Below are 15,097 nucleotides of genomic sequence, written 5' to 3'. Positions count from 1 at the left end.
GTTTCTGGGAGGAAAGCGGCAAATCTCTCACGACAGTCTTCGTTTCTTTAGCCGATTGACGAGATAATTCCACCTGGACATGCCGCATGAGTCTACTTATTCTTTCTTTGTAACAATTTTGTTTCACTTTTAAGTGTCAAAGTATTTCTTCTCTTCAATTCCTTTTATCTTTTCGCTTCTTTGTCTTGATATTTGTGGTACGTGAGGGATATAGACACTAGCTGTGGCTTTCTCTGTGTACAATCTGTCACTTTGTAAGACTAGCAGTAATTATGAATGCTTACATGGATGACCGATATACTGGCTGCTCTATAAAGTCAAGATAAACCTGATATTGTACGTGGACAGGGGTCTGTTAACTCGGTTGCCATTTCTGCCGCCGCATGCGCGGGTTGGGATTCATGCTTTCCCATTCAACTCACCTTATCTTTGATCTCTTCTCGCCGCCGTTGTATCAATCCGTCTCAGGTAGCTCATCCTGAACATTGTTCAAATATTCAACCCTATTCTCCATGATTCACTTTGTTATAAACTCCAGGTACTAATTCAACAAACACTCTTGTTGGCCTTGCGCCAGGTGATAGACTCGGGGGATGCTCAAGGGCGACCCAGGCGTCGTTGAAGGAATCAAGGAAACAAGTCGATGGAGGTTTAAAGATTCGATATAGAACGACGTGATTTAATTCTAGTTCCATCTTGAATCGGTATATTCGACATAATGAGTGGCCTGAAAGGGCAAAACTTTGCTATTCCTAAAATACTGGTCGACTACCTGGAACAAATTTCAAACTTACAGAACCAGTTCCTTATAACACAGCTACTAAATGACACCTACAGTAAAGTCTTCCATTCTGTACTTACGATGGCAATCTCAATACCCTGCCTTACGGAATGCCTCCGCCAGGGGCAATTCAACGACCTGTCGTTGCTCCACAACACTCGCTGTAAGCTGAGCGTTCTGGTCCTCGCCAGTCTGTTTTTTCTCAGCGGCATCGCCCCCGTTGAGTACTTGCACTTCAGCAGGTGCTGATTCCAAAGCTCTGGTGGCCACCCGCATGCTCGACATCTTCATCGCGGATGTACCTCTACTCGGAAGGAAGCCCGGAGCAACGTACTTCTTCGACTTGCCAGCCGAGTCAATCAAAGTCGCCAAGATTCCAGCACTCAAATTCAGGACGTTGTCTGCTTTGAACGAAGCAGGATCATTGAGAAGTTGCACGCCCAAGCTAAAGGCCACGGACAGAAGGGTTCCCGCTCCGGGGATGAAGCCAAGACCGAGCTCGACCACTTGCGTGACCAGGTCGAGGATGAAGGAGGAGTACTGATACGGACGCCAGCCAACCTCGACGCCGAAGGTCGCGCTGATGACCGCGGCGAGATCAATCTCGCGATAGAAGCTTCCCGCGGCTGTGTTGTCGTTGGATTTCCAACTGAACCCCGACCATGCGACAAGAAACAGCGCATCGGTCTTTGTTTTGGCGTTGTAGACGCCGTATTCGGGATTGCGCACTTTGTAAGGGACGGTCAGATAAGTGAGGAGGTCTGGAACCTTGAAGAGCCAGGTCAGGCCCGTGTCAAGGCCAAGACCCGATTCGCGGGTGGACTTGTACGAGCGAGCCTCTCCTACGGTGTTGAAGCAATCGATGGTCTCGCGCGCCTTGAAGTCGATGACCACGTATGTGCAGTACTGCTTGTACGCCTCGTCCGTCTGATGGCAAACTGGGAAGTAGATGGCTCGGAGTGGAATCGTGGCACTGTGCATGTCAGTCTTCCTGCATGGTCACAAAGTCTGGGGTGGGTGGGTTACTCAATCCACAGCCATTGGGTCTTTTTGCTGCGAATCTTGACTGGCCGAAGGATGTATTTCTTCGGTCCGCCCGAGTCGAGGTCGCGCATCTCATTCCAATTCAGACTGTTCGGATAGCTGGTGGTCGCGAGCATGGTTGCAGGATCCGTGGTCTCGCTTTCACCGACAAAGAAGTTGTCCCATTGTAGGAACCGAGTACCGTACAAACTGGCGTATCCGGACTTTGATTGGGATCGCGGGTGCGTTGGGTTAGTGCTCCCGCTCCCGATCCAGCCATTCCACTGTGCGTAAATTGTAAGCCAACGAAGGTCAAGTCGGGGTTTTGGAAAGGGCAGTGTACCTGGTATTCGAGAAGGACATGGCTGTAGAACTGTTCCTTGTTCTCTGCGGACCAGCTGCCGCCGCCGTATTTGAGAGAGGACCGGACGAAGAAGCATTCGCCTTCGGGGTAGTAGGAGGCCATGGTAACGGATAATGGAGTTAAGAACTGAATGTAGAGTTGTAGAAAGGAGGACTATAACAGTATGACTTGTCGCGTTGATATTCGAGGTGGATAGGAAGACAAAGGAAGTCAGAGGTTGGGACACATGGAGCATTTATATTAGCAGACCCCCGCAAGCCCTTTCTACAATCCGTGTCGAGGTTTTCGGGGGCAGCTCCTCGCACTGACCGGCCGTACTCTCCGATGCAGACGTTCTGTATGCGATGTGAGGGGGGATGTCTCCAAAGCAAGCGTGTAGATGAATGAGCGTCGTGCATCACGAACGTCTTGGCAACGCGAACGAGTCACATCGCATTGACTCGACAGATGCATGCACTCAACTGAACTGAGTGGGTCAACCATGACGGGCCGCGCCGCACGGAATGTAGCACAAAGAGCGGGGTTGCATGGCGATATTCCAACATGGACATGGTGGAGAGGAGCGCGTGATATGTACCACCTACTGGGCACGAAAAGGTCGGAGCGGATCTGCTATTGCTTTTCAGACTTCTTCAAACATCCATACCACAATCGAACTGCGTTTCCGGGCGCGATCGTTTGGCCCCATTCCCTTCTATCCTATATTCCCATGGACAGTAACCTCGAACTTTCTGCGAGGAAGTATAGGCTACATCGAGCATCACCGGCCGGTGCAGAACCACATCGATGTGTCCGAACTCGGTCAAGCCCGCATTCAGCTCTCATCGACCGCGACTGAAACGAGCGACATACACCAACCCACCCACACATCAATTCATCATTCAGCCACCGCTCGAGAATACGCGATGCCAAGGGCCTGTCCCTCATCTACCCAGCCAATATTCCCCAATATCACCCCCTTCCAAAGCCTCTGGGACTGCAGTAGCAGCGGATTCCAAATCGCTCAGCAAACATAACCTCCCTCGGCTACGCGTACATCGGAGTCTTGCCCAACCGCAACGGTCCACGACTGAATGTCTTAAACACGACTTTCCGTGCAGCACAGCGCTATGCGTTCCTGCCACACACATTTTGTATATTTGGAATGCCCTCAATTGCGTGGCGTGGGGTTGTCTGGTCGAAACAGTATAACCTCATGCCCGTGACAGCAATCGACACTTCATCTTCGAATCGAGCGTTATCTTCAAGCAACCTCCAATTTGGTGAGGGAATTGATTTCGGAGCGTATGGCAAATACAGTACAGTTATGCGTCGGTTGGGGCCTCGGGCTGACCGCCGACACCATGAGAGGCAACTAACAGATTGAAGTTGACAGCCCATGCCAGTCTTTTAACCTTGTGAACTGTATACAACTGTTGGTGATGATGGCAACCGAAAGTCCAAGAAAGCGCTCAGAGATCACAATACTGTGGCAGCTGCGCATGGTTGCCTCCAGCGCTGCCGCCGAGGCAAGCCAGATAGCTCGATTTGTTCAACAACCAAGCAAGTGAGGCTATTCTCACTTGCCAAGCAAACATCTGCAGTCCCTTGGTTGAGTTGATTTGCCGTCTCTGACTATCAACGAGGTCCGGCCAATGAGAGGTCATAGACCCAGCCAGTCAGTATCGTTGCATGTGATTAGGGAATGTTTATTTTTTATAAATGCATTTGATAGTTGTACCAGCTCAATGCGTTACGGAGAGTCACATTCTGATTCGCAAAGGCTGAGCCTTTTCTGCACTGCACGCCAAGGACCTAGCCCACGATTCACCACAACCCCCATGAGGGCTGAAAAGTTCATGCAGAACTTCCAAATCCTAATCAACCGACTAATTGCCTGCCGTATTACCACACTCGGGTCTCGCCCACTCCAACATTTCCAATCCTATTTTTACTGATAGGCTGCGCCTGCCCCCTCACCAAAGCCATAGTTCAATCAGCTGGAAAAGTGATGCGAAAGTGATGCAAGAGTGATGACTCCCTTGTACCAAGCAGCTGACAAGCTAGGGCAACCCAAAACAATCGCAATCGTTCGCAGCTCAGGCCTTTCATATCTCCTTCACTGCTCGTCAATGCCGCCGGCGGCCACAGGACCTCATGCTCCTGGGCTTGCCTGTGCGGGCGTGCTTCAGTTTTGAGGGCAGAATATATCGTATTGCAGGTTAGAAATGTGGTCTTGGACAAAGTTGGCGGGGGAGGACGGTGAAACAGCGCGAGGAGGCTTGGCACCGACGCTAGACTTTGGAGAATTGCAGATCAACCTCGTTTTAGACGAGATGCATGGCACAATTCGGCTCAAACGTGAAAATACTGGGCTAGGAAGGACAGACTGGAAAATGGGTTTTTGGCGAGAATCCCCGTACGAGATAGCGTCAGCCACGTTACAATGATTCGTCGTCGTTCACTTGGATTTTAATTTCGAAACTATTCCCGGCACGATCTTTCACAATTCCGCAATTTAGACTTGCCAAGGACGACAATAAAAGTAAAAAGACATCTTTAAAGTTACCAGGCTGGGTTGTTTATCACAGCAGTGGTTATCCAGACAGTCCCCAGGCTCGTACATTGCTTAAAACATGTTTCCGTTGAGCGCCCTTTGTACATCCAACTTTTAAACCCGGGGTTCAGTCTGTTGCCCCGAGGTCATTTCAGATGCCCCATAACAAGAGGACCACTAAGGTACCTAGGTACTGGCAAAGGCTAGTGCCCTAACCCCACCCCACCTACGGTAGCCCTCACTTCCCTCCAAAAGTGCTCAAACGCGCATCGTCCTCAACATCCGAGTCTCGTGGTTGGACATTTCGTCCGCCCGGCTAGCTCAATCGGTAGAGCGTGAGACTCTTAATCTCAAGGTTGTGGGTTCGACCCCCACGTCGGGCTCAATTCCCGTCAGCGATTGACACATTTCTTTTTTGCTGATTGTCATTCCATGTCTAACTGAGCGACGGACAGCGATCCCGAGGGTCGTCGTCCGTAGCGATTGTTCGCATCAGTTCCCTTTGCGGTGGCTCATCCTGCACTTGACCCCCACTCAGTTGAGGCCGTCACCAGTCGCATCGGTCATCTCGTCAACCACCACTACGCCTCGAGAAGACGATTTCTGGTGCAAATACGGGTCGCTTGCAGGCACAGAGTTCCTAATCCAGTCGGACTCGACTTCTACCGTCTCGGCGAATCTAGGCTAGTGGAAGGCTGGCAGGTGAGACAGCAAATGCCAGGTCCTATTCCAAGCCTCGGACTAGAATTTTTTATTGACAAATTCTATCGATGCTCTGTTGCTAAATCGCTGCACTAAGTCGCTGGCCTGTGCACCTTCATTGGCGATACTCTAGTCGACCTCTCAGCATTGGAAAATTTTCAACTATCAAAAAAAAAAAAAAAAAAAAAAAAACCTCAAGATTTTCCCCCCATCTTATTTTTCTACACGGTTGAAAATAACTGCAAGAACATACAAGATAAAAACTTTATTTGCGGGTAACCCTGGTGGTTTGCCAAATCCCCTTCAATGACTGCTCGGTCTTTCTACTAGCCTCTACCTACACCTGGTTGTGATCCTTTTTATCGGTTTTAAATCCAACAGAAACTGGTCAAATGAGGCCTGGCGGATAGGATTTCTAGATAATCTTGGTGCTTCCACACTATTGGTTGCCACGTTGCCCTACCCAGGTCTGCGTCATCGGGCTTGATCAAACAATTTTGCTATGTCGCCTCCTATCTCTGCTGCTATATCTGCAGGCGTTTTCCCTTGTTCGTTGAGCTGAGATCGTAGCCTCTCCCAATCGTCAGTCCTTCGAAAGATGTATTCTACAACCGTCTTATCCTCATCCTGGGTCGCCAGATGCAAAAGGTTGTTCCCCGATCGAGGGTGCACGTCATTTATGCTGGCGCCTAGTTCCATAAGGCGCAGCGCGATATCTCGAAACCGACTCTCGTAAGCCGATAACAGGGGCGTTGCCCCGTCGTTGCTTTTCCCGTGAAGAAGACATTGCATCAAGTCGCCAACCCTAATTTCAAGGAAAGCTTGCACAGCCAAGGCCTTGCCGTGGCGAACCGCAGTTGCGAAAGCCGTGTCGCCCCGATTATCCTTGAGTAGAAGGACTTCCCTGAAGGACTCCTCCTGGAGGAAACCCTTCATTTCGTTGGTTATCTCACGAATAGCGTCGGCGGCGTCTTTTTCCGCTGCGCAGTGAAGGGGAGTCGCTTTGACAAAATCTCTTGGGCGCCAAGATAGGAGCCCATCGTGCGCCACGTGTGCCTTCATGAGAACACTGACAACTCTGGCCGCGTTAGACAAAGCGGCCAAATGGAGTGGCGTTCTCTCTTTCTTATCTGTCGCATTCAGGTTTCCAACAGGACCATCGTCTCGAGGGCGGAGTAAGAGTGTGGCGGCGGCTTCGGAATCGAACAATGCTGCCAAGTGAAGTGGAGTCCGGCCGTCTGCATCTTTGGTATTCGCATCGTTGGTGTGCCCAGGCTCAGCTGCTCCGTCCTCTCCGAGCAAGACTGCCACAGCATCCGTGTTGTTATACAGACTGGCAAGATGGAGGAGGGATCTTCCCTTGAAGTCCTTTGCGTCTGCCTTGGCCCCATGCTGTAGCAATTCCTGAATCGACTGCGAGTCGTTGTACATGACAGCCAAGTGGAGTGGAGTTCGGCCTGCCAGGTCTTTTGCCTCAATGTCTAACCCAAGGCCACTGAAGCGGGAAATTACTTCTGGGTTGCCCGTCATTGCTGCCAAATGAAATGGTGTGCGGCCATCGATGCTTGCAATCGTCACATCGGCCTTGTTTCGGATGAGCAGGTCGACCAATCCCAAACAGCCACTCATAACTGCACAATGCAAAGGTGTGAGGCCGTCGAGTCCTTGAGCATTGACATTTGCGCCCTGGCGGATGAGGATCTGGGCCCTCGATAGCGCGCGCCTTTCTTCGAAATGTACATCGCTTTCCTCGTATTGTTCGCGGCCGTACTTGCTCTGTTGGATACCAAGTTGGAAGCCAAGTTGGTGACAAACATAATGAAGTGGGGTCCAGTGGTCTAAATCCCGACTGTTTATGTCTTCGCCATTCTTGATAATCTCTTCAAATCGCTTGGAAGGATCAAGCAACGCTAAAGAGCAGGATATTGGCCAGTTGGTTGGATTATTGCCGGATTCACAAGCCTGTTGAACCTTTCCCTGCAGCATTTTCCAGTAGTTGTCCATGTCGTAGCTGTCTATGCCGCCGGCCCGGAATAGGTGACGTAAGATGTTTCGGCTTTCGAGGTAGCTCTGCATTGCATGGTGGAGCGCGGTCCGATTGAAAATGTCGTGGCTATTCGTCTCTTGAACCGACCAATTGTAAATTGTAGATTCGAGCAAATCTTCTTCGTACCGCAATAATGTGTCCTCGTGAACGGAATAGTGGTAGTGCGCATCTTGCCGTGTCGAAAGAAATGGAATCATCTCTCTGTGCACGTCAAGAATTCGTTTCAACCTCTCCCGCAAAGATGAATCTTTGCCATCCGCCGCAAGTAATATCTTCTTGATGTCTCCCCTGGAATGGCATAGTTCGTGCGACTTGTACTCGTCGTCATACTGAGAGCCGAAACACCTTAGCTGAGGTCTTTGCATTCTGGCTTCAAATTTCATGAGGACAGCCACCGACTTGCAGTATATGTAGCTCGTCGAAGGAAAAGTGTCGGCAACATTATACAGCCATCGATATGTTTGCACCGATTGCGACCACTGATTGGCTCGCTCAGGTGCAGCTGCAGCGTTCAACGCCAGGTCCACAACAGAGTCGAGGCCTGGTAGGTTATCTGAATGACTCAAGGGGGGGACGAGGCTTGAGTATACTTCCCGCTCTGACCAACAGCCCAACTTTGCTATGCTTTGAACTAGACTGGAAATCTCCTTGCTTTTCAAGGTGAAGTTTTGCCAAGCATCCTGGCCTTTTGCATTGCTTGGTGTGATCTCTGCTTTCAAACTTTTGCCAATAGATGAGGCCTCCAGGCAACCAACCAAGATCCACACAAAACTAGTGAAAAACTCCTTCATGTACAGCTTTTCCAGCGGCTCCTGTGATTCCATAACCAGAGGGAGCACTGGATGGGTGTTTGATTGGCTTTTGCGGAAACCCTTCAAGTCCTTCAATTTGTATGTCCAGTTTTGAGCATCCGGAGTGCTGCTGCCCTCTTGCCCGCTGGAAGTGCGGGCTGCGCTGGCGAATGGCATAGTGCTTATATCGGCATCAAACCGGGACCAACTCTGACCGCTGCGACCAATTCTTGAATCATGAACCTCTTGCAAAAGGGTTCCTCCCGTCTCTTCCTTATTGCTTTGTGTTGGATTTATCTCGGCCATGGAAATTCCCTCTAGGCTGTTTGGCATCCACCAATCAAGATCTCGAATTAGACCCCTTGTGGATGGCCCAATGATCCTCAAGCATCGATCCTGAATTTCTGTGCCTCGTATCCAGCGGTCGGTTTCAGAAGGGTGTTGAATCGCGGACCTTTCCTCATGCTCAACTCTTGCCGAATACAACCACAACGAGAGCGCGGCATCTAGCTCATCGATGCGCGCTCTCCAGCCTTCAGGCTTTTGATCAATGTGGAAGTCAATGTTCTGTAAGACTTCGCCGTTGTATTTTGTTTTGACAGCCATCGACCAGACAAAGCTACCGCCGGTGGGCTTCTCTTTGAAGAAAGGAGCGAAAAACTCCATAGTAGCCTCGACAGCTTGGCACAATATACGAGCTTCTGTGACTACCGGACTTTGCCAGTTGCCGAGCTCCCCAAGTGATCGTCTAAGGTCTAAGATGCTGTTTGCTGAGTTGAGATCAGAGATTTGATGGCCGCGTTCTTCGCACTCTTCTGGGGACTGATTATTCAGAGCTTGTGTCATAACGCTGGTCGCTATCAACCCTGTCGTGGTTCCCGTCTGGATCATCCAAAAGGGGCGCGGAAATATCAGCTCAAATTCCCCATCTGAGGCTCTGGGAGAGCGCTGCATCTGGGATTGCTCAGCCACGACTGATTTCGGAAGCCAGGGGGCTGTTTTGAAGTTCGAGAGAGATTCGACAAACCAGTCCAGCTCAAAGCCAGATGTCAAGTTTTTGTGTTTGATGCCTTGAACCAAGTGGCGCCGTACAAGAGCTCTGAGGATTGTCATAATAACTACAGCGCCGAGTTGGGCAATGGAGGCTGTCCAATGCATGCCCCTCAGACCAGCGAACTGGCCACCAACACCAAGAAGGCTAATGAATGTGCCAGTAGCTGTCAAAGCTTTCAGTCGTCTCCCTGGACCTCCTTGTTTTTTGTTTCGCGATTTGGAGTCGGTCCGATTGGAGGGCTCGTCGTCATCCTCAATAGTGCGCTTGGAAGTAAATACCCGGTACCGTTTCATCTGATGATAGATGACAGCCGACTGGAAATATTGATCACTGACTTTCTTTTTCTTTTGAAGCCAAACCATAGCCAACGCAGTGGTGTCTTTGATGTTGTCCAGTTCATGGACTTCCTCTGTGCTCCCATTGTCGACAACATGCGCACATATCAGCATACCAGCTACCAAGAGCACTGTACTTGTGGTTGCCAATGGCATGGCGTAGGCGTCGACGGGTTGATCATCTTTCTCAAAGCGCAGGGTTGGGTATTCTGTAACGAATCCAAAATAAAACACAACACCCCCTTGTATGAAAACACTAATGGTCGCCAAAACCCAGAGATGCCATCGATTGCCATCAGCTCGGCAATTCAAGGAAATATTCGGCGCAATATGCTCGGTGTTGCGAACGATTATAATCTCTTTTTGGGGCTCTTCCAGGGACCTGGATTGAGAATCATCTTCTTGTTGCTGGCGGCTGTGCGACATCGCATTGTTCTCATGAATGTTGTTCGTCCGTGAGTTGACATATCGTGGCGTCAAGCCATTCTGCCCTGCCCTCAGCTCGGATCCGCTTGGGGTCCCCGCCTCCTCATCATCAAAACTGCGTTTTGACGACCTCGTTTTGTTTTTGAGCGAAGGCCTCCATTGTCGAATCTTGTCGGACCAACTATGCAAGTACATCAGAATTCGTTTTCGCTCTTTAGAACCGCTTGTCAGCAGAGTCAGGGTCCGCAAATTGAGTTTCTACGCACCCCAATGCTTGGCCTGGATACGGAGAAAGTAGCGTCCCGATTTACTAGTACTGCGGTCATCCAAATCTGGTTCGGATGGCAGGGTTGCCCTCGAAATGTCCATGATTGTCACGGATTCAATCGGGGCATTCATGTTTGTGGGATAAATGCAGATGAACTCGCAAATATCAGCCGCCCCAGGACACCTGACAACCGTCCTTCCATTCCAAAGCTCGCAAGCCTCGTGAGATGTCGACGACATGACTTCGAGCTCGGCAACGACGATGTTCTCTCGGGCACGCCCCACAACAGCTTTAAGCCATTGGTACCCGCCTACTCGGATTGCGCTGACGATGATTGTCACAACTCCTATCGGTGCCATGGCGAGCAAGATACAGTCAGCCCATCCGGTAGACTGGCTCATGAACTGCATTGTTACACGCTCACCAAACAGGGCTAGCAAACTGTTTCTGCGTCAGACTTCTACCAGGAGTTCCAAAGTATATGAAGAAAAAGTTCGAGGGACGTACGGTGCAATGTCAGAAGCAAGGTTGTTTGAGAAGTCTTCCCCATCCTGCACTAGGTTTGCCATAGAGCGTCCCGGGCAAACAATGACTAGGGACAGCAAGTAACACTTGATAAGGCGGAGAAGAACCCTCCGTGTTACATCGTCTGTCATGGCTGTAGAATTCGAGATGCAAGAAGGGTTCAACGTGACGAAAACTGCCAAAAATATCGAAACTGCCCTTTATTCGTGGATAGGAGACGATCACAATATGAGTGTTCTGGAGTTTAAAGAATGAGGAAACTTGGACAGGTTTGCAGGTCGCCATGCGTCTGCTCAAAGTATCACCTGCGCAAGGTACCAGCTCACAACACTTGAGGCATGAACCACCGCTTTTGGTTCAGACGTGCGTCATTTCAGCGCGCTGTCTTGCCCGAACTATCGTAGCGGTCAGCCAACCTCGTTTCCACAATCAGCGGCTCGCATCGGGGCGGCTGGCCCTCTTGTAAGTTGGCCAGTTACCAGCCGCTGAGTGAGACTTAGCGGGGTTCACCCAGCCTCCTATGTTGCCCTGTTGAGACAAAATCGAGCATTGCGTGACTCAAATTGCGTGCCCTTATCGATCGATACACTTTTGACTTTGAATACAACCCGTGACTTGTCTATGCAGGCGACAGCTGAACGGGTTCGTTTGTCTCGGGGCAAAAAAGAAAGAAAAGAAGGTGGGTGGGGGGGGGGGGAGCAAGCCGACTTTGTTTCGGACTTTGCAACAGATGTAGGCATAAGGTTAACGGACAAGCGAAACTGAGCTGCACGCAATACAAATTTAGCGAACTTAGCATCCAAAGACACGAAATGTGGCGTAGAAGCCGCAGCCGCTTGTGTACCATGCAGTGAGTAACCTTGCTACAGTCCTCTAAACAACGTGTGCAATTATCTGTTAGATGACGGGGGTCAAGTCAATTTTGAGTTTCAACGCTGCAAAAATTTCAACGGAAATAACACATCAGTCTGGGCGATGGCCTGGACACGTCTCCCTCGATGCCTAATGCGTACAGCTCCGGAGGCTATGTTGGTAGCAGCAATCGCCCCAGCCGCTTAAGACATTGAACATTGTGGGCCAACGATTTCTATTAATGGAGTACATATATGCAACAAGAAGTAATTCCTCAATAGCTGTCCTTTTTGGGGTACTGGCGATGGCTTGCGCGCGCTGAAAGAGGCAATCCTCCGTCTTCCCTGCCCCCAAACATGCACCTGTCCTGCACCAACAAGTTTTGTGCCATCGGATTACCCCCACGGTGCCTACTCACAGTAAACTACGGCCGTAGATCATAAGACATGGGGTTTTTGAGCAGCCTGGTGGCAAATCACGTCTTATGAATGGCAGGGGACACCATCGTGACTGGACGCAGGCTGGTCCTGATGCACCCAGTTTCTGAGATTTGCCCTTATGCTTTTTCAGTTAGGGACGTGTGTTTTTGGCTAAGAGCAAAGGACTACCCGAAGAGCCTTAACTAGAAGTGTGTTTCGCGGCAAACTCTTCCAAACCTATACAGACGTCACATCATATCTCACTTGGCAAGGTTACCTCAAGCAACCTCACGGAATCGACAATTAACCAGACAGTGCCCATTTGGTGTCTAGTAGTTCACCATTGCCCCCAACTACCCCCAAAGCTTGCCGGGGATTGGTTGCGCTCTTGGTTGGTCCACACGACAGCGACCGTAATCCATAAATCGCCATCATTGTTGGTTGGAGCGAAAACCAAAACCCTTTCTTGAATGACATGCATGAATCATTGCATGATTATACGATGTCGCCTTTATATTAAGATTGCATCTCTTCACAGACTCCCACCCATGTTGGGGGCTTTTTGGGGGACTGATTTGCTGAAGATGGGGGTCGAGATGCCACGGTGCTATTTCCACAACTATCAATAGCCGGAGATCAGAAACCACGGGCCCTCTATAAGTAGCGTTGTTGTGCTCTTGAAAGACAGTTACATCAGGGGAAAATCTTGCTTTTGCGCCGGCTGTTTGTGCCTTGCTCTTTATTCCTAGTCTTCCGCCGTCCTGCTGCTCTTTTTATTTGTCCCAGACTGATAAGGTCGTTTTGAAAATGAAACTGCGTTTTACGACTTTATTGGGAGACTTTATTGAGAATTTGCGATGAAAAAAATATTCCCTAGGGTTGTCATCGCTGCTGCCATTCGTTAAGGAAGTCTCCTAGGCCACTTACGAGGAACTTCCGGCGATTTAAATACAATAATACTTGACGTAAACTGCAATATCAGCTTAAGCAAATCAATATTGTGATAGGCTGAAAGAAGACCTTTTCCAAATTCTCATTAAGTCATAATTGATACTAGCTGTTAAATACCGTAGAATCCGTGAACATATAGCAGATCGACGCTAGTCCTCCTTGTCGTTATTTTCTGAGCAAGTTCTTCAAGACCTTCTTCCCGTCAGCGTAGCTATCTGCAACCGATAAGTTTAAGGTAGCTTTGACAACCGCGGATCCGCTACGTCTCTGTCCAAAGAGGATCGTACTCCTGTATACCCTATCAACGTCCCCGGGCTGGCTTTTCGCACGAAGTGCTGCAGCAATAGCGGCATCTGTGGTTGTGCGACGAGGGCCCCTTTGTGTGTATCTGTCAAAGTGCATCGCCAGCACCATCCAGACCTGCCACACCGTCCAAATATACTGAACAAAGATGGGCATCCATGTGACTTGGCAGAGGAGGCCCACTGGAAAGTAAGTGCCATAGGCAATGACGAGAGCCAGCTGGACCCTTTCGCGAAAGCGGTTGCGCACGGGATGCCCGTAGTGGCGGAAGAACTGGTTGACGATAGTGGGCGGGCCGGAAATGAGCATAAACTTGCCCTCAATTGCCGGGCAGTTGATCTCCCAATCCCGGGATTTTTCGTTGTTGACCGAGTCTGGGAAGTCGTTCAGGCCTTCGCGCTCAAGGGCGAAAAAGGCGGCGACCAATCGAAGGATGAGCGGCATGATGAATAAGAGACACCACAGTGAGCCCGTGATAACGGCAACACATATCATGATGCCAATGCCGGTAGACTCGGTGAGAACAATCTCGATCAAGCACCTTAGGTTGACACGCTTGATCTCCTCTGAAACGAACGGAATCTGTGCATCGCAGAGGTCTTCCTCTGTGGCTTTTGAAAGTATCAAGTGGCTCACAGCAACTCTTGCGCGCACCGGCTTCTTGGTTTCTACAGGAGCAGGTTTTCCGCCCTCGGCCTTGTTGGTTTGCTGACCCAGAATTGGACTGTCCTTCATAGTTGGAAGGGGTAGGCTGAGCAATGCTTGGACCCAAAGACAATTACGTATCTGCGATTCGCGCTCTGGCTCATCCCCAAGTGCGTGCAGGATATATGTCCATCCGATGTCCCGGTAGAAATGTGTGCCAAGCATGTGGCCCTGAACAGCACCGCTGAGAAGGCCGTTCTGGTCCGCCGTGTCGATGACCTCTAGAGCAATTGATCCGATGGGGCCTGCCATGGAGTAAAGCAGTGCGAGGCGCGGCATGTCGTAGACGGAGAATGATGAGAAGTGACGCTGCGGCCAGAGAAGCCTCTCGAAGATGGTGCTGGTGGCAGCTTGTCCTCCGAGATAACCCAACACCGCATTGAATGCGCCAAAGACTGGCACATCATCTATAGATTGCACCCCTTCTTGGTCCGACATTGGAAATTGGATGTTTGCCTTGTTAACCTTGTTTGGCGAGATGTACGGGTGTTGTGGGTTTGGGCGCAGGTCAGAGAGAATTAAACTGCGTGGGCGGTGCGTTTAGTTATACTGAGAAAACATAGAAGGATCGAGGCTAAACCAAAAGGGGTGCTTACTGTAATATAGTAAGGTAAGAAGGGCTTTACAAGCAGCAGGCAGCAATGCAAGGCTACATGGGTACTAGGCGGTGCTGACACCTTGCGACAGCTGAAGCACATTGCTGGCATATTCGCTTACAGGATTCGATTGGCGGCTTCTTGTGCTTACAGTACCATGTACCGATACTCGGCGGCTCCTCGCAGGATTTGTCGGTTCCCTGTATTTTTCTGGGTCGTAAAGCAGGTGCTGCAGCGCTTGGCCCTAGGGTGTCAAATACAAGAATAAATATAAAAATACAGAAGTCTCTAATCAATTGGCGATTCTCTCATATTTTGAAATACTATATAGCAGGAACGATAGATTGAAATTAATTGAAATCATATTTGTGTGGAGCGACAAAATCATCTAATCTACCTCTCTAAGCCATTCATTTTTA

General features: G+C 49.9%; 3 protein-coding genes across 3 annotated transcripts; all 3 read right to left on the bottom strand.

Annotated features, from left to right (window-relative positions):
* Nucleotides 1-871: 871 nt before the first annotated feature.
* EsH8_X_000140 (uncharacterized protein) lies at nucleotides 872-2,270 on the bottom strand (the record flags this gene model as incomplete). The annotated part of the gene is made up of 3 exons (XM_083274228.1): nucleotides 872-1,754; nucleotides 1,808-2,088; nucleotides 2,148-2,270. The coding sequence occupies 3 exons, from the start codon at nucleotides 2,268-2,270 to the stop codon at nucleotides 872-874; spliced, it is 1,287 nt and encodes a 428-aa protein (XP_083119620.1).
* Nucleotides 2,271-5,880: 3,610 nt separating this feature from the next.
* EsH8_X_000139 (uncharacterized protein) lies at nucleotides 5,881-10,737 on the bottom strand (the record flags this gene model as incomplete). Its single annotated transcript, XM_083274227.1, has 2 exons — nucleotides 5,881-10,271; nucleotides 10,326-10,737. 2 exons carry the CDS (start codon nucleotides 10,735-10,737, stop codon nucleotides 5,881-5,883), a joined length of 4,803 nt encoding a protein of 1,600 aa, XP_083119619.1.
* Nucleotides 10,738-13,239: 2,502 nt separating this feature from the next.
* Nucleotides 13,240-14,520, bottom strand: EsH8_X_000138 (uncharacterized protein; the record flags this gene model as incomplete). Its single annotated transcript, XM_083274226.1, has 1 exon — nucleotides 13,240-14,520. One exon carries the CDS (start codon nucleotides 14,518-14,520, stop codon nucleotides 13,240-13,242), a length of 1,281 nt encoding a protein of 426 aa, XP_083119618.1.
* Nucleotides 14,521-15,097: the final 577 nt, after the last annotated feature.

This window comes from Colletotrichum jinshuiense, chromosome 10, assembly GCF_051148585.1.
Source record: "Colletotrichum jinshuiense chromosome 10, complete sequence".
Taxonomy (NCBI): Eukaryota; Fungi; Ascomycota; class Sordariomycetes; order Glomerellales; family Glomerellaceae; genus Colletotrichum; species Colletotrichum jinshuiense.
Note: the sequence above shows the minus strand (reverse complement) of the source record. Positions and strands in the feature narration are given on the sequence as shown.